The sequence below is a fragment of the Alexandromys fortis genome, unplaced genomic scaffold, assembly GCF_014885135.2.
Source record: "Alexandromys fortis isolate MF-2015 unplaced genomic scaffold, M_Fortis_MF-2015_v1.1 scaffold_149, whole genome shotgun sequence".
In the NCBI taxonomy this organism is placed as follows: Eukaryota; Metazoa; Chordata; class Mammalia; order Rodentia; family Cricetidae; genus Alexandromys; species Alexandromys fortis.
The window spans coordinates 3,494,402-3,514,409 of NW_026068025.1; the positions used below are offsets into that span (position 1 = coordinate 3,494,402).

The window sequence follows — 20,008 nt, forward strand, 5'->3', positions numbered from 1 at the left end:
TTCAACAATGGCATATCTCCTTATAGCATTTCCTTTATTCTATAACACTGGGCTAAACAAACCATATTAAATAAACCTAAAGGTAAAGCCAAGGCCCTCCTTCCATTGTCTTCAACACCTACCACTGCTACCAACTTCAAGCACCACAGTGTGACCATGGTTTTAGTCACAACACTGCTGGCTGAAAACCACTCCCTCCCTCTGCTATCCCAGAATAATGTAACAATGCAGATACAGAAGGTATTTATCATTGCACTATTAAAAAAAAATCATACAAACACACACACACACACACACACTGTTCAATCTTAAAACCATGGATTGTGAGGAATTAGTAATTATCTGTACAGGAGCCATCTCTGTAGCCATATCTGTGGCGGTTAGAAAGCAGAGACGAAACAAGGTCCAGTCTCACCTCTGCCTCTCAGGCTCCCCATCCACATCCTCATCAGCACTGCATGTGGCACTGGAGTCGTTGTCTGACTGTGGCTCAGGTCTCTGGATATTCATCTGCTCAGCCACCACCAGGTCTTCATCTCTAGCCTCGGTCTTCTCACTGGTGCTCTCCAAGTCTCTTTCTTTGGCATCTCCTTCACCTTGAGACGCAGTGTTTTCTGACACCCGCACTTCTGCGTCCACAGAGTCGGCTTTGGGAGCAGCTGGCGGATCAAGAACAGAACTGGCTTCAGTACCGCACTCCTCACGGTCTACATCCATTGGCTCTGCTGTCTCCACACTGGCACTGTCAGTCGCCTGGGCCTCCACGCTTTCACTTTCAGCTGGTTTTGTGCTTGGAACTGCTGAAGAGGGAGATGCACAGGGTGCAGGGTCAGTGGTGGCCTCAAGCTCAGCCACAGGTTCGGTGTTTCCTCGAGAAGCAGCATTTTCACTGCTGTCTTCACTGGGCTTGGCAGCTTCAACTGGTGAAGGAGAGGGAGCACTTTCTGTATCAGAACTATTTTCAGCACCTTAAAGATAATGATACAGCATAAACATCTGATAATAAACGGGTTGCAGGTGGTGACAGAAACCATGCTTGTTTAGGATGAACTTGACTGGTGTGGTGACAGAGAAGTGAAAACAGCTCTAAAAGTGTAAAAGATCAAATTGTCTCGACCTTCTGAAATTGAAAGTAAAAAACTCTTTTAGATGTCTAAAAAAAAGGTTTATTTTAAAGGCAAAGAAAAGATGGAATAACAAAACTAAACAAAAATAATCCATGAAAGACACATTCTGGCGAAAGTTTTTTTTTTTTTAATGGTAAAAGGTGGATAACACACAGAAATGTCTTTAGAAAAACAGGTTCACTATGAAGCCATGAAGTCTGTCCAGGTTGAGGCTTTTGGTTTTTGTCTAAATGACACAAACTAGAGTAATCTGAGAAGAGCGAACCACAGTTGAGAATCTGCCACCTTAAGACTGTCCTGTAGGCACGCCTTCGAGGCATTTTCTCAATTGGGGACTGATAGGGGAGGTGTGCCATCCCAGGGCAGGTAGTCTTTGAGAGCAGAAGAAAGTTCTGAACATTTAACTTGAGCAAGCTTGTAAACAGCACTCCGCCAGGGCTTTTGCTTCAGTTTCTACTTCCAGATTTGTACCTTGGGTTCCTGCCTTGCCTTCCGTTGGTGATAGTGTGATCTGAGTTGTAAGATGAAGTGAAAAAATAAACCCTTTTCTCCTTAAGTTATTTTTGGTCATTGTGTTAATCACGGCAATAGAAACACTGGGGACAAACTTATATTGTTGGCTTGGAAAAACGAGTATTATATGACCATCTGTGAATAAACATTTTTTAACACAGGATAATTTTAAAACTGGAAAATCAGTTTTTCCCTTATCCAAATATGTGCATGCGCAGAGTTGTTTGAGGTATGGGGACACAGCAATGAAAATAAATTATATTTTTAAAAATATTTTTTCTTTTATTTTTATATGTATGTATGTTTTGCCTGTGTTTGTGTGCATCAGATCCCTAGAACTGGAGTTAGCAGAGATGACTATGAGCTACCACCTGGGTGCTGGAACTAAACTTGGTTCTTCTATAACAAAAAAGTGTTCTTAACCACTGAACCATCTCTTGAACCCCACAAACTGCACATTTTCATGGAGCCTACATTCTAGTGTGAAATAGACAATGAATAATGAATATTTTAAATATACTACATGATAATAGATACAGTGATTATATAAACCAAATAAGTAGTGAGAGGACTATAAAAGGTAAAGAAATGTCCTGAAAAGGGACCTAAAAGAAGGAAAAAGTGGACTTTGGGCAGATCTGGGAAAATTCATGGACAATTGTCACAAAGTGTCAAGCTCAGAATGGGGTGATTACCCTGCTCAGAATAGCAGGCGATGGTGTGATCGAAGAAGAGAACAGGCGAATGGAAATACAACCAGCAGACAGCTCAGAGGCACAACAGTAAACTCATGCAGTCACATCAATCACCAAGAAAGCTTTGGGCTCTTATTCTTGAGGTATAAGGAATAAGTTCAGTTGGATTTACATTTTACAAAGAAAAATCCAGCTTCTGGGTAGAAAACAAACAAAAAAACCAGAATGCAACCAAAAGAACCAAACAGGAAAATACCATAGAGAAGAGACCAGCAATGGGAATAAGGAGACCTGACCTCATATTCAAACAGAGCAGGCACTATCTGTTGATGTACCGTAAGGGGGGGGGGGGATTTTAGTCAAGTAACTGACAGAGGTAAGGATGGTGAGAAAGAGCAGCCTAGTGTGGGACTATAGCATCAACCTGCTCTGGATATCAACTTAGAAGTGGCCTTTGGTACACAAGTGAAACTTAAAAGGTAGATGCATGAGCTAGAGTTCAGGCAAAGCTTAAAAAATGGAAGCAATTGCCAAAAGTCAGATAAAAATAATGAAAAGTGGGGCTGGAGAGATGGCTCAGAGGTTAAGAGCATTGCCTGCTCTTCCAAAGGTACTGAGTTCAATTCCCAGCAACCACATGGTGGCTCACAACCATCTGGAATGGGGTCTGGTGCCCTCTTCTGGTCTGCAGGCAGACATACAGGCAGAGGACTGAGAATACTGTATGCATTAATAAATAAATAAATCTTTAAAAAAAATGAAAAGCTACCAAAAAACGTGACTTGACCTTTAATTATGATTATATAGTGAGGAAAGTTATTAAGTTTCTTATCCTAAAAACATTAAAAGACTCCAATACATGCCTTTCTCAGGTATCTTCTTCCAAACGACAGAAAACTAGCTAAACAAACCATTCACAAAGCACCAGCTAAACAAACCATTCTTTTCTAAAACTAAGAAAATAAATGGGCAAGCCCTTAGTGACTCAGAACGAAAATCTTAATCCAGATTTTATGATGGAGGTGGGTCTTGTATCTTATCTGTTGATTTCATTGGTTAATAATAAAGAAACTGCCTCGGCCCTCATAGGACAGAAAATTAGGTAGGCGGAGTAGACAGAGGAGAATGCTGGGAAAAAGAAGCTGAGTGAGTGAGTCGCCATGATGCTCCCACTCCAGACAGACGCAGGTTAAGATCCTCTCTGGTAAGCCAACTCATGGGCTACACAGAATATTAGAAATGGGTTAGAACAATATGTAAGAGCCAATAAGAAACTGGACCTAGCCGGGCCAGGCAGTGTTTGAAAGAATACAGTTTCCGTGTAATTATTTCGGGCATAAGCTAGCCATGCGGGCGGCCAGGTGCCGGGGACGCAGCCCCGCCGCTCTTATTTCAACAATTTTAGTCAAATTTGGTTTTCCAGATTTAACTCTTCTCACCATAGATAAATAATTAGCTGGACATTTTAGGATAGCATAGACCGGTATTATCCTATCTACAACCAGCTGCCTTTAATCTACTCAGGAGAGCCTTGCCACATAATACAGTGAGTACATTAACGGAACCTCTTGAGGGTCAGCAGGAAACATGAGGTCATAGGTCATGTAAACTCCAGTAACTTTATCCTCTAGGACACCATGTAAAAGAAGCTGAGCTAAAAAGAAGCGAGAAGAGAGCTTGGAAATATTTGGACAAATGTGTTTCTATTATAAGGAGAGTACTAAAGATAACGCAGGCTGACCATAGCATGAACATCAGATCAAACTCACACACTATCTTATTTTCATACTTCCAAGTGAAAGAAAAAAGTTTTCACAATAAAAGAAGGAGAGGGGGAATAAAAACCACAAAGTTTTGTTTTGGTCTTGGGCCTTTGCAGGGTGGAAATCTTCAGTCCTGCTCATGTATACAAATGTATGAAACGAGGCTAGGGCTGAACTGTGTTCCTTCCTCACAAGTTCAGTGTTGAACTCCTAACTGCATCTGAGATAAGGCAGACTACATCTGCTTTTCAGAAACAATTGAGATTAAATGAGGTCATAAGGGTGGATTGTTGTTCAGAGAAAGCAATACAGGAATGCACAAGTAATGGATATGAGTGGACAAAATAAGGCAGAAGGTAGCAAGTCTACAAGACAGACGGAGCTTGTCTAGCACCTTGACTTTGAACTTCTACCTCCAGAACTGTAAAAGCACATATCTGTAGTTTAACCCACTCAATTTACACTACTCTACTACAGTAACCCAGAAATTAATACAACTATCCCCTTTCCACAGGGAGCACTGTTCAAGATCCCCAGAAGATTCCTGAAACTTCAGGTAGTACTATCTCCAGTATATACTGGTATTTTCCTAAACATTCACAGAATATAATCAAGTTTAATTTAAAAATTAGGGACAATAAAACATTGATAATAAAATAGAATGATTACAAAACTACAGTTTAATAAAAGTTATGTTGACATGGTTTCTAACACTCAAGTTATGAAATGCAACATGTACTGTTATAACACGGTAATTGTAAATAACTGAAATTAGTAAGATTTTATTCACATTTGCAACAATGGGGAATAGTAGTTAATAGATACACAGCTTTGGAAATGAGAGTTCTCATTAGAAAGTGACTGATGTTTAAGAGACCTGGAAGAAATAAGAACACTTCAAGCTGTCCTGCACTATTCTCAGTCTTGACTCTCAGTCTGAGCTCGCTCCAGTACTCTCTTGTATTAACTGACCCATTTAAAGAATAAAACAAAACAATCTGATGGAGAAAAAGTTGACTTACTGTAGCATATAGAGCTTCCTAAGTTTATATAAAATAGAAGAGCTGACAAGGAAAATACCAACAACTCTATACACAGTTTAAACTCTAGTTAAAAACAAAACAAGTCAGGCAGTGGTAGTGCATGCCTTTAATTCCAGCATTTGGGAGGCAGAGACAGGTGGATCTCCATGAGTTCAAGACCAGCCTTGTCTACAAGAGTGAGTTTCAGGACAGGCTTCAAAAAAAAAAAAAAAACACCAACAACAAAAACCAAAAAGAAAATAAAGTGGGCATATAGCAAATAATATTATAAGAATCCTCACAGCAGAAACACTCAATTTACAAAGGCAATTTACACAAAATGGTGAGTGGCAATAAAAACTAAAATAAATGATTGGTGCCTTGTTTCTTCTAATAACTAACAAACATCCAATTTCAGGAAGCTGGGTTTATCTACTTAAGCAACTGTACCTTGGTTTCATAGGTGGGTGTTATTTCTACTCAGAAATCTAATGTAATCCAGACTTGAAACATGAAAAAGTATGATATGTGAACCTTAAAATATGAAACAAATCAACCTCAAGGCATTAAAATGAAAGAAATAGTAACTTACAATAACAACTGAATAAGTAAATTTGGCAATGATACACACAGAGGCAAGCAAAGACTTAGCATCTGATGCAGGAGGGTCACTGTCAAGTCCTTCTGGTTGTACCACCTGTACAGTCTTAAGTACACAGAGATAAATACTTGTTGATCAAATGAATAAATGTATTATTTTCAAACCTAGGCCATGAAAACAGTGAAACACTATTTTCTCAGTGATGCAATTACTACACAATCAAGGAATAAACTAGAATTTTGTATTTGATGTTTTGTATTCGTAACAGAAGCCACAACACAATTTAATATTCTGAGATACCTTCACTATCTTCTGGATTTTCCTCTTCATTGGAGGCTTCAACATCTTCATCCTCCTGAGCAGAAACAGTAGAAGCAACACTTTCACATTGAGACACATCTCGTTCCTCACGAGGTTTTCGTGAAGCCTAAAGGTACGAAATAGTAATTCGATTATTATGAATTAAATAAGCAAAAGGGAAAAAACCAAAACAGTTCATTCCTGAAACAACACAGAATTCTATTAGATGCACACAATGGTCAGGAAGTCTGTGGGTGTGGCAAAAACCTATGTTGGAGGTGAAGGGAATATATGCCAACCAAAAAAATAAATAAATTTTAAAAAAAGGCCTTCTGGGCAATAGATGACTTTCATGAAACCTATCAAAAGTTAGCACTGAATCACACTGACATCTGCATCTCAGCATCTGGGAGGCAGAGGCAGAAGGGTGTTCAAGTTCAAGGCCAACCTGGCCTATCCCATGAGACCTTGCTTCAACCCTTATATACTCCAGAAAGACTGATCTGAACCAAATTTTGGAAACTGTAAATTTTATACCACCCCTAGATCAAACAATATTTTTTCCATTAAAAATCACTTTCTAATAAAAACAACACAAACATGACATGTATAAGACAGAAAATTAATCCCAGCACTCTGGAGGCAGAGGAAGGCGGATCTCTGTGAGTTCAAGGTCAGCATGGTCTACTAAAGCTAGTTCCAGGTCAGGCACCAAAGCTACAGAGAAAACCTGTCTCAAAGAACAAAAAAAAAAAGACAGAAAATTGTATTTGAAAACCTGAAATTTTATAATTCCTAAATAAGTAGACATTCTAAATATACTGACTGGTACATTTCATTTTAGTCTTTTAGATAAGTAGACACAGACTGAAATCTTTAAGTGTACACCTAAAGGTTTTGCATAGTTTCACATAGTTAAAAACATTCTACTTTTGAAAACCTAAATGTATAAACTGAATATTCCCTGCTATAAATTGAAAACTATTTCTATTAATGATTATAAAAATATATTTTTATTCATATGCAATTAAAATTCTTCTTTAAGCTAATTAAGCAAACTTTTTTTCTTTTGTTTTTCCCTGAGTAGCTCTGGCTGTCCTGGAACTCACACTGTGGACCAGGCTGGCCTCAAACTTAATAGATCTTTCTGCCTCTGATGCCTGAGTGTTAGGATTAAATGCATGCGCCATCGCATAAGGCTTAAGTAATTTTTAATGTTTCATACTATTGATGGTAAAATAAACATCAAAGCATTATACAATTGTACAGGCAGCAAATTATTCTTGGTATTACTATCCCATTTCTTTTACGGTACTGAGGGCAAAGTTATTTTGTTGGTAAAGCAGAATGTTCTATCTTGCAAATTATATGTAATACAAAGAGGTGAAAAATATTAAAATTACACAATGTATTCTTGAGATAGTTTTTGACAAAGATTAATAGGTAAACAATTGAAGTCTTTATGACTAAAATGATTAAATTGAGGGGTTTTCTTTGGGGGGGGGTCCTGTTTGTTTTGGTTTTTCGAGACAGTGTTTCTCTATAGCTTTGGAGCCTGCCCTGGAACTCACTCTGTAGACCAGGCTGACCTAAAACTCAGAGATCAGCCAGTCTCTACTTCCTAAGTGCTAGAATTAAAATGCATGTGAGATCACCACCTGACTTAAGGTTTTTCTTTTAACTTGTATTCAAATTTATTATAAGAGACAAAGTGTGTATATGCATCATAAGTATGGAAGCCAAAGGTTAGTTCTCTCTTTCTACCAAGAGGCTTCTGGGGATCAAACCATTTCTAAATAAAAACTGATACGCAGAAGACTTACCACTATTAATCTACTCACTTTCTGTTTATGTTGCTGCAAGAGGTTGTCAAGATTATGCCGCCTTTTATAGTTGAAATAGAAGTTTTTACACTGGGCTTCACTTTTAGTTCCCACCATTTTGGCAATAGCTGCCCAGTTACGACCATGTTCTACTAGGCCTGCAATTTAAAAAATATATCAAACATTAAGTGATCAGTCACCTGTTTAAACAAGTATTAGAAATATTAAAGCAACTTAAGTACTAACGTGAAACCAACAGCCCTGAACGTATGCTTTCAGTTATTAAATATATTTCAATACTTGCTGAAATACTTACTACCATTAAACTCACTTATATTTCTATATATTTCTCCAAATTTAATACATGCTTGCTAGAGAGAAGCTAAACCTTGGCCCTCACATAGATCCCATAGGGATAAGGATAAAACTGGATCTACAGTAATGGCTCAGATACTTACAAACTCAAATATAAGTTATTCATGTATATGAAACTTTTTAAGATTTATTTATTTTACATATATGTAGTGATCTGTCTGCATGTATGCCTGTATGCCAGAAGAGGGTGCTAAATCTCATTACAGATGTTTGTGAGCCACCGTGTGGTTGCTGGGAACTGATGGCAGGACCTCTGGAAGTGATCTTAACAACTAAGCCATCTCTCCAGCCCATCAAGTATATAAAACTTCTAAACAGAACTTGTTGTTAGTTAATGCACAAACACTTTTTTAAAGATTTACCATTAATAGGTCTAGTCAAAGAGTTCAGGTATAAAGTATTTGCCTAGCACCCATGTGGCCCTGGTTCACCTTCAAAACAAAACACCACTTTAGTATTTCTCTGCGCACTAAATATATGCAAGCACACATACATATGCTTAAAGAATACACATATGTAATTTAATATATAAATAATACATAAATTTATATAGAGAGCTATATGAAATTAGATAAATAGTGAACAGAGATAAACATCGGTTTTGAAGATTAATATAAATAGTTCCCTTTAAGCCGGGCAGTAGTGGTGCACACCTTTAATCCCAGCACTCGGGAGGCAGAGGCAAGAGGATCTCTGTGAGTTCGAGGCCAGCCTGATCTACAAGAGCTAGTTCTAGGACAGGCTCCAAACCTACAGAGAAACCCTGTCTCAAAAAAACAACAAAAACAACAACAACAAAAACAAGCAAACAAACAAAAAGCTCCCTTTTATAATGAAAATTGGAAGATCTGCCAGGTATGGTGGCATATACCTGTAATTCCAATATTTGGAAGGCTGATGCAGAAGGACTAGAAGTTCAAGGCCTAGCTTGAGACTAGACTATATGATATGTTGCTTCAAAAATAAAAAACCAAACACACATAAAAAAGAAAACTAGGAGCTGGGACAATAACTCCATCAGAAGTATTTGCAGCACAAGCAAAAGAGATGCACCTACATATATGTACATCTACAACTGTACTCAAACAGGTCACATGCATCTACACATCCATGAACAAGTGTCCATGTACAATAACATTCACATGAGTGCGCACACATACACATGCATGCTCACACACATAAACACAAACACACACACTGAGGAAAAGGAAAACTAAAAGATCATTAGGGTCACTAGGAAGACTTGCCTAGAAGGCGTTGAAGATAGGTGGTGACTAAGTATCTTAGAACAATCTGCCTGGAAAAAGTCACTCTACAAGTCAGCTACTATGCCCACACTTAACCGGGACACTGACAATGGGGTGAGAGGAAAGTGCAAATCTCTCTAACAATTGTATAAACTTAGCATCTGCCACTCATGGTAAATAAATTTCAGACAAAAATATTTAAAAACAAGCACTTTAAAACTTTGCTTGTATATGATTTTTAAGATGTAACATTCAACTGAGCATGGTAGATCATGCCTTTAATTCCAGCACTTGGGAGGCAGAGACAGGGAGATCTCTGTGAGTTTGAGGCCAGCAAGGACTACAAAGCCAGCTCCAGAACAACCAGGAGAAACCCTGGGGGGTGAGGAGATAACATTCACTATTTGCTAAATAGTAAGTAAATTAATATCAAACAGGTCAACAAATGGCCAAGCTACATATAATAATTTCTTTTGACGATTACAAGGTAAGTTGTGTTATCTTTTTGTAAATTACCGTTTATCCTGTATGAAATTTTTTCAGATTTTCCTGCACTAGTAAACAATGATGGGAAACAAAGTATATAAAGTTCTGTGAAGCAATGAAGACCACCCAGCTATTAAAGTAGCAGGTATAGCACTCAAATTATTGTCTCCTTGACCTTTCTAATGGCACGTTTATCTTTGCCATTTTATAATTTATAAATAATATAATATTTATAATTTATAAATGAAGTTTATAAACTTTACAATTACCTCTGACTCAATTCCATGGTGAAATATAATCTAAAGCATTAACTAGGTCTAGGCAGAAGGGTCAGTTGGTAAAGTATTTATGAAGGGGCCTAATGACCTGAGTTTGAACCTCAGAACCCACACATAAAGCCAGATGCAGTGACACATACCCATAAAGCAGGCCTCCTGTGTGAGTGATGGAGGCAGAAAGAGAAATGGCTGAAAGCTTATCAGCACAGTGCAGCAAAAACATAGCAAAGAGACTCTGCCTCTAAAGCAGAATGGAAGCATGGGATTCCTCTGAACTCCACATGGGCTTCACTGTATATATCATGCATACACACTGTAAGTTCACCAACTGCTGACTATGAATTACTAAGTAGCGCAGGCATGTGTGCACTCACATGTGCATTTAGGTTTTCTGCCTGCTTATATATGTATACACCATCTGCATTCCTGGTGCCCACAGAAGCCAGAAGAAAGAATTGAATCCTCTGGTACTGGAGTTACATACGATTGTGAGCCACCATATGAGTTCAGGGCACTGAACCTGGGTCTTCATAGAAGAGCAGTCAGTACTCTTAATTGTTTAGCCATCTCTCCAGTGGCTGGCCTACGCTTTTCAATTAAAAAATTTTTTTTAAATTGATTCCACTCACTACTAATCTTAAAAATAAATAAACGAAAAACCAACTCTGAACATTTCACATTATTATACATTACCTTTTTTAGCAACTTCCATTTCTTCTTCAGTCCATCGTGAGGTCTCTACCGGCTCAGTAGAAACTGAAAGTAAAAAAAAAAAAAAAAAAAAACAACTCAGGCTAAAGAAATCAAAATTGGCCTATCCATTCAAGGACCATTTTACTGATAACTAACTTATTTACCATTTATGAAATTAGATAGTATCAGCTTCTGAACAGCCAATTAGATGGAAAAGTTCCACACTTCTGGGTGTCAAGAATGTTCTCACTATTCTCAAAGTTTCACCTTTGGCTACATTCCTGATGAGAGAAAGTCTACCTCCAGCATAACAAACCTCTTTGCCGCCCCTCTACTGCAACAACAAAAGAACATAGTGCCTCTTCCTTCCTGTGACAGCAGAAATCATCTTTCCATATAACCCAATCAGATCAATCACTTATTTAAAATACTTTGCAAGCTCCCTGCTTTGTAGCAAAGGAAGACACAGCTCAAGAGAAAGCCAAGAGCACTATGACCTGCTTGGGCCCATCTTCATTCTCCCAGTGCTTGGTTCTGCTGCATCATTCCTACCATCTGTACAACATGCATTGTCTTCTCTATCTCATTTTATGATAAAACTGGTAACCACTACAACCCTTTGAAAGAATAATGTGACACTACTTTATACAAAACATAAAGTTGTTGGGTTTTTTTTTTTTTTTTGTGGATTTGAGACAGGGTTTCTCCGTAGCTTTTGGTTCCTGTCCTGGAACTACCTCTTGTAGACCAGGTTGGCCTCAAACTCACAGAGATCAGCCTGCCTCTGCCTCCCAAGTGCTGGGATTAAAGGCGTGCGCCACCACTGCCCGGCCTAAAGTTTTATTCTTAAGTCCAGTATATCTTGCCTAAAAATTTATTCCTCAAATTAGCAGAAAGTGTTCAGTGCAGGAAGACATCTTTCATTATAGTGCTGTCCATACTGGTTTAAAATGGAGCAACAAGACAGTTTAACCACTCACAGTAGGGAAATGCTTAACTTCACATTTAATTCAGAAGCAAAATGCCTATATAGCAAGGCATTTAAGAAGTAAAATAGAAATTATGAATACTTTAAAATTATAAAACTGGACATGAAAAGATAGTTCAGAAGGAAACATCACTGACTGCTTCTTAAAGAGATCTTGGGTTCAATTCCCAGCACCCACATGGCAGCTTAGAACTGTCTTTTAACTCTAGTTCCAGGGAACCCAATACCCTCTTCTGACTTCCAAGGATACCAAATATGCACATGGTGCACAAACACAGATGCAGGCAAAACACCCATACACATAAAATAAAAGTAATTAAATCTCAAAAAACAAAATCCCTAGAGAGAGATAACTTAAAATAATTAATAAAGGGATAACCCTTGTTGGGTGGTGGTACACGCCTCTAATCCCAGCACTCAGGAGGCAGAGGCAGGTGGATCTCTGTGAGTTTGAGACGAGGACAGGCTCCAATAAATTAAAGAACAGGAGAGAAATCCTATCTCAAAAAAAAAAAAAAAAAGACAATTAAAATAATTTTTTAAATTATGTTATATTATACTTACATTATACTATAGTATAGTATAATATATTTAAGAAATAACTTAAAGTAATTAATAAAGAGAGATAACTCTTAAAATAATTTAAAAAAAAAAAAACTATAAAGTTGGGCCAGCAAGACAGCCTAGCAGGTAAATGTACTCATGTTGTAAGCCTGTCACTTTGAGTTCAATCACAAAAGTTCTAGACCCTCAATATCTGACCAGTGGCCCGTGTGCACCAACACTCACATATGCTCAGACATATCCATAAATGAATAAATGTTTTAATGTGAAAAAAGAAAGAATATTTATGTGATATGCCAAGTAAATTGCATGCCAAATAGTAAAAGAAAAACTACATTGTAGCTAATGTTCTTTTTAACCAAAAGAATTTTACTTTAATAAAATTAAATAAGTTTAATAAATTAATGAACAGCCTTAAAAGTCAACTTCTGGGTTATCAATATTGGCAGGCCCCGCCGTACTTTATCACTCATGATTACACCCCTGCACAAAGCAATCTCTTCTACTAACTGGGCTCTGGTGGCGGTGGTAAGGGTGGAGGGGGCTCCTCAGTGGCTGAGGCAGCAGCACTGGCAGCTGCAGCTTCACTTGTCATAGACCTAGTGATGCGGCCCTTCCGGCGCCCCTGGCTGTTAGCTGTCTTTCGTCCCCTGGGTGTGGCCTGCTCTCTTTCTTCAGTTTCTTCTGTTGCGCCTTCTGTTCTGTCCTTTTCCTTGGTAGTTTCTCTAGAAACAAAAGCAAATGAAAGTTTTTGTGATTTAAAAGTATAGATACAGCAAAGAAGACTGTTTAAATAGAAATTGCATAAATTTATGTAACCTCTTTCAATTTTTACCTAAAACTCTTATGAGATTTTCAATAGCTCTTACTGACTCAAGACACTTCAAAAGACTTTTATCACATATTAAGGAAACAGAAAAGCTGGTAACATAGAACTACATTTTATATGTTGAATAAGTCAGCAAGAATATATACATACATTAAAACTACTACTTTCAGCCAGGCAGTGGTGGTGCTAGCACTTGGGAGGCAGAGAAAGTGGATCTCTGTGAGTTCAAGGACAGTCAGGTTACACAGAAAAAACGCCAAGTCTCAAAAAACAAAAACAAATAAAAAAAAAAAAACACAGACTATTACTTTTTTGGCATTTTAACACTGTCTAAAGGCTGGAAAAGATCTTCTAAAGCAAACACTAAATTATATTCAACATACCTTAGTGATAACTACAAAGTATTGGAGCCTATAGCTTAGAATAGCAGTATCTGAATCATGATTGTAATCGTGTAATTCTGGCACTTCTAAGACAAAAGGCAGGAGAACTGCCACAAGTAGGAGGACAGCCTGATCTAAACAGTAAGTTCCAGAGTAATCAGGGCTACACATCAAGACCCTCTCTTTACAAAAAGATAAAAATAAAAATACCAATTGGTGGTGCATGCTTTTATTCCCAGAGGCTAAGGCAGGTGAATCTCTGGGTTTGAGGCCAGCCTGGTTGACACAGATTCATAGTTCCAGGAAGGTCACAGGTACATAGAAAAGCCCTGTCTCTAAAAATATTAACAACATCCAAAAAACGTTATCCAAAAAACATCCAAAAAAAGTAATCTAGGTATACACATGGGTATGCAGGCATAAAATAACATGCCTGGCAATAAGGCCATTAGGTCAAGCATTTTATTTACTAAAATATTCCATTCCTTAATTATGCCAAGAAATTATTAGTCAAAGCACATGTTTCTCTGGGCTGTTACCACATATTTCACACCTGTAACATGAAGTTCAGCTCTGAAAATAACTATAACACATATCTTCCTGCTCAACTCACTTTGAGTCTTCCTTCTCTTCTTTTTCTTCATCATCCTTCTTTTCTTCTTCCTTTTTCTCTGTTTTTTCTGCTTTATCCTCTTCTTTTTCTTCTACTTTTTCTTCTTGTGAGGGACGGGCAATCTGCTGCTAGAACGAACCATCACTTGTGAGATACGAAAAGAAATCATTTTGCAAAAAAAAAAAAAAAATCATTTTGCAAACTGTATGAAAAGTGCAACATTCAATTGGAACAATATTACTGGGAGGAAGAGGTACTAAGAATAAACGTAACCAATAAAATGAAGAAAATTCTACAATGAAAATGTTAACATGCTGAAGAACAAAATTAAAGAAAACATTAAAGGAAAGACCTCTGTTCATAGATTGAACAAATTAATCATTAAAATGGCAATATTGCTGAAAGAATTCCATCAAAAGTTTAATTACATTCTTTTTTTGTTACGTTTTGTTATTTATTTATGGTGAGACAGGATTTCTTTGTGTAGCCCTGGCTGTCCTGGAACTAGCTGGGTAGATCTAGGTCAGACTGTCCTCAAAATCACTGCCCTGATGCCAATGGCATTATAAAACAATAACAAACCACTTAGAGATCATATGGAAACCAAAAAGACACGAATGAACAAACCAATCCTAAACAGAAATGCCAGAAGTATCAAAATCTGATCTCAAATAATACTACAGAGTCATAGTAACAAAAGCTTATATGTGGGCCAATAAAATAGAGACCATAAACTCATACAATTAAAACCACTTAGTTTTTTAACAAATTTGTCAACAGCACATATTGGACCAGGCAGTGGTGGCATATGCCTTTAATCCCAGCACTTGGGAGGTAGAGGCAGAGGCAGGCGGATCTCTGTGAATTTGAGGCCAGCCTGGTCTACAAGAGCTAGTTCCAGGACAGGCTCCAAAGCTACAGCGAAACCCTGTCTCAAACAAACAAACAAACAATAAAATAAAATAAAAAACAAACCAAGCATATATTGGAAAAAAGACAGGCATTTTAGTAAATGGTACTTGGAAACCGAATATCCAAATGTACAAGAATAAAATAATGTCCATCTCTCTCTCATATACCAAAATAATTAATTTCAAAAAACAAAAGATCTTAATGAGACCTGAAACTTTGAAATTGCTAGAGGAAAAAAAAAAACTTTAAGACACAGGAATAGACAAGGGACGTAACTGATGCAGCCCCTCTGGAAATTACTACAGTTTCCTCCATCAATATAGAGAACAAAAAAATCGAACCATCTAAAGATTCCATCAGAAGAAACCTTATAAGAAAAGTACAAAGACACAAAAGACTCTTAAGGATAGTCAGAGGGATCCTTACACACCTATGTTCATACTACATTGGTTACTATGGCTATGAAATAAAACCGAACTAAATGCCCATCAACAAATAAATGGGTAAATAAAATGTGATACACTACTTCATTTTATCATATTTACATTTTATTCATGTACTAAACAAGCTGAAATTATGATATTTACAAAAAATAGAAGAGAAAATCACTGTTAAGCAAAATAAAGCAGACTCAGACAGACAACATAAAAAATGTTTTCTGTCATGTGAAACATAGATTTAAACGTCAATGTGTGCCAGCATGCCATAAAACCAGGACCATGAGAGGGAAAGAGGAGACCATCAGGAAAAGGGTAAAAGAGCACTAGAGTTTGGGCCCTGAAAGCATAGGGGACAACGGGAATGAGGAAAGACAGGACATCAAGGAGAGAGGGGCAGAAGAGCAGTGAAGAAGGTGGAAGAAGAACAAAGTGTGAAGCAAAATGCAATGGTGATATCCATTATTATGTAGACTGTATAGAGGACAGATAAACAAAATGAATTTCCTTTTCATTGTTACACAATCAGCCTATGATGACTTTCTCTCACTTCTGAAACTACAGATAAAATTTCTGAAAATTCCCTGAAGGGTATAGATGGTTTTGTGACTCATTTCTTAGTCTTTTAGTATTACTTCTGTTCTGATGTAGACACTTATCTTTTTCTAAGAGTCCCCTAGGTCAGTAGTCTAAAGCAAGCCATACCCATTAAACTTCCCAGAGGCAAAAAGCACAAAGGGCCCCATTATCTGCATTGGTTGTCCAAACCTGCAGACAGGAAAATGAGGAGGCCTCTCTTCACCTGCAGCTCCTGCCACTCCAATCCCACACAGTCACTGCAGCTCATCTCCTGGTCTGCATCAAGGTCTAGGATCTGTTATTCTATCAAGTTTTCATAGTCTATCAAGAATAGCATCAACTACTTACTAATGATTCTCTCACTTGTATATCATCTTCCAAATTTCTCAACCTAGTTAAGTTTCCAAATTTCACTTGCTTCTTGATATTTACTTTAAAAAAAAATCTGAGATATCAGGGGGATTTCCATATGTGTGGTTTTGGTTTTGTTATTGTTGGATTTGTTTGTTTGTTTGTTTGTAGACAGGGTTTCTCTGTGTAGCCCTGGCTACCCTGGAACTCACTCTGTAAACCAGACTGGCCTTGAACACTCAAGAGATCTGCCTGTCTCTGCCTCTGAAGTGCTGGGATTAAACGTGTGTGTGTCACCACAGCCTGGTCCAAATGTGTACTTTACAACTATAAGATGATATATTTTACAAATGGGAATGATTTACTCAGCTCTGGTTTCCCATTGCTAGCAGGAGGTGGGCACAAGACCTATTTCAAATGCTAATTACCCAACCCCTACACAATCAACTGTTGCTCTGAAGCAGCAATATGGCATGCTACTAACAAAGTCTCCTTTAGTTTAGTATGTTAGCTTTTATTAGAGTGTTTTTTAAAGATTTTTTAAAGTATTTTTTATTTATTATGTATACAATATTCTATCTGCGTGTATGCTTGCAGGCCAAAAGAGGGCACCAGACCTCATTACAGATGGTTGTAAGCCACTATGTGGTTGCTGGGAATTGAACTCAGACCTTTGGAAGGTCAGGAAATGCTCTTAACGGCTGAGCCATCTCTCCAGCCCAAAGTAATGTTTTATTTTTCTTTTGCTGTAGCTTCTTTGGGTTGTCTGCTGCTTTTACAATACTAAGAATTGAACCTGGAGCTTTCTATATGCTCTACCACTGAGCTATGATTCTCGCCCGTATGTTAGCTCTGTAATCAATAAAATGGCTTATCCATACCAATTAAATAGAAGATAAGGAAGACACTCAGGAGGCAGAGGCACGTGGATCTCTGTGAGTTTGAGGCCAGCCAGGTCTACAAGAGCTAGTTCCAGGACAGGCTCCATAGCTACAGAGAAACCCTGCTTTGAAAACCCAAAAAGAAGCTGGAGAGATGGCTCAGAGGTTAAGAGCACTGACTGCTCTTCCAGAGGTCCTGAGTTCAATTCCCAGCAACCACATGATGGCTCACAGCCATCTGTAATGAGATCTGGTGCCCTCTTCTGGCTTGCGGGCATACATGGAAGGAATGTTGTATATATAATAAATAAATAAATCTTAAAAAAAAAAAAAACCAAAAAGAAAAATAGAAAAAGAAGGAAGAAAAGGAAAAATTAAAATTTCCCTAGAATTCAATAATACAAATAATCTTATTTCCCATATACTTCAGTGTTTTAAAACCCCACAAATTCCCTGCTGCCTGAAATTTAGGCAAGATTTGACTTCAGTTCCCTGGTATAAGGGAGTGATGAGCAACTAGAGCACTGCATTAAATCAGCCAGTGGGAAGAAGGCAGCACTTCCCAGCCCTGCAGAAAATGTGGAAATGGCAGTCTTGTTGCATTAAAATCTACTCAAGTACAGGACACTTTTCTAGAGGTTACCTCAGGATTCTGCATGCTGATAAGGTAGCAGTAAGACAAGGTGACATTGCCACCCGATCTAAGTCTTACTTCTGAGCAATTTGATAAAGACCAATCACATCACTGACTTTAAAGAGAAGAAGGAAATACCTCTTGTTTAAAAATGAGCTAGGTGGAGTTACTTTTGGCTTAGGCAAATATGGAAAGAACCACCAGTATATGTGGTCCAAGATGTAAGTGATAAGTTCTAACCTCAATAGTCCTGGCAGGCTGGCTGCAGCAGAAAAGGCCCATTCAAAAGGAAACTTTCCTAAAAGTACCTTCAACAGATGCAAGCAGTTCTTGTCTGGGTTTCTCTTTCCTTTAAAACTGACCTTAAGAGTCAACAGCTAGGCGGGTTCCTCCTAGCATAAAATAAGATATTTACTACAAATGAAAGAGCACAATATAAAAGCAAATGAAAATTCAAACTGAAAAAGTGAAAGGCAGGGCTGGAGAGATGGCTCAGAGGTTAAGAGCATTGCCTACTCTTCCAAAGGTCCTGAGTTCAATTCCCAGCAACCACATGGTGGCTCACAACCATCTGTAATGGGGTCTGGTGCCCTCTTTTAGCCTGCAGGCAGACACACAGACAGAATATTGTATACATAATAAATAAATATTTTTTAAAAAAGTGAAAAGCATCTGTACTCAATGTGATCACTGCCTGGGGAACCTTAGAGCAGCAACAGCCGATGCAGAGACTCCTCACTGCTATATCTGACTATATTTCTAACACCTATATATACATTCTACTTGTAGTCATGAAAAATTCTCGCTGAGCAGTGGTGGCACACGCCTTTAATCCCAGCACTCAGGAGGTAGAGGCAGGCAAATCTCTGTGAGTTCGAGGCCAGTCTGATCTACAAGAGCTAATTCCAGCACAACTAGGGCTGTTACACAGGGAAACCCTGTCCCCCCCCAAAAAAAAAAAAAAAAAAAAAGAAAGAAACAAGGAAGGAAGGAAGGAAGGAAGGAAGGAAGGAAGGAAGGAAGGAAGGAAGGAAGGAAGGAAGGAAGGAAGGAAGGAAGGAAATTTCTCAGGTAGTGGCGCACACCTTGAATCCTAGAACTGAAGGCAAAGGCAGATTGATCTCTTGAGTTTGAAGCCAGCATGGTCTACAGAATGAGTTCCAGGACAGCCAGGGGTACACAGAAAACCCATCTAGAAAATTAGAACAAAACTCTCAAGTTAATAAAACAGAAAAATTGGTGAATCCCCACTTAGGAGGTTCTTTAAGTTGCCTAGAAACAAAATGACTGTGTTATCTGACAGTGTAAAGGGGCAGAGAGAATGCAGTTATTTTATTACTAGGCGTGTTTTCTTTTCTTTTTTTTTGAAAATATTTTTATGGTTTATTTAACTTTATTTTATGTGCATTGGTGTGAAGGTGTCAGATCCCCTGGAACTAGATCTTCAGACAGTTGTGAGCTGCCATGTGGGTGCTGGGAATTGAACCCAGGTCCTCTGGAAGAGCAGTCAGTGCTCTTAACCACCGAGCCATCTCTCCAGCCCCTCGTGTTTTCTTTCAAATATACTCAAGCAATAAAATTTCTTATACCAATATTGTCAAAATATATTAATAATTAATGCCTTCAAAATAACTAAATTTTGAAATTTCCAGAGAATGAAAGCTGTCAACCAAGAAAAATAGGCAATGGTGATGGCAATAAAGACAAGGACAGCTACTATTTATTTATTGAGTGTTCCCTACGTACTTTACATTGTACTCTCAGGATTTTGCCAACATGCACAGTTTTGACAATAACAGGTAGGTATCACTGTTATTGCACACAAATGCAAAAACCAAGGTTGTAAATAAAAATTATCAGAACAGGATTAGGTATAAATCTCTTGGCATTATACTCAAATTTATCCTCTCTAAA

The 20,008-nt window shown here is 37.9% G+C and overlaps 1 protein-coding gene across 25 annotated transcripts in view; it reads right to left on the reverse strand.

The window, feature by feature from the left end:
* Nucleotides 1–20,008, reverse strand: part of Ncor1 (nuclear receptor corepressor 1) — a 164,671-nt gene that overhangs the window by 69,662 nt on the left and 75,001 nt on the right. For 14 of the 25 annotated variants that reach the window (XM_050163639.1, XM_050163640.1, XM_050163646.1 and 11 more), the window contains 6 exons: nt 14,301–14,428; nt 12,986–13,200; nt 10,924–10,986; nt 7,863–8,002; nt 6,022–6,148; nt 416–968 (listed from right to left, as the gene is read on the reverse strand). In XM_050163639.1, coding sequence (XP_050019596.1) covers nt 416–968; nt 6,022–6,148; nt 7,863–8,002; nt 10,924–10,986; nt 12,986–13,200; nt 14,301–14,428 — 1,226 coding nt within the window. The remainder of the gene's footprint in view (nt 1–415; nt 969–6,021; nt 6,149–7,862; nt 8,003–10,923; nt 10,987–12,985; nt 13,201–14,300; nt 14,429–20,008) is intronic. The other 11 variants (XM_050163655.1, XM_050163654.1, XM_050163647.1 and 8 more) reach the window with 6 other exon arrangements.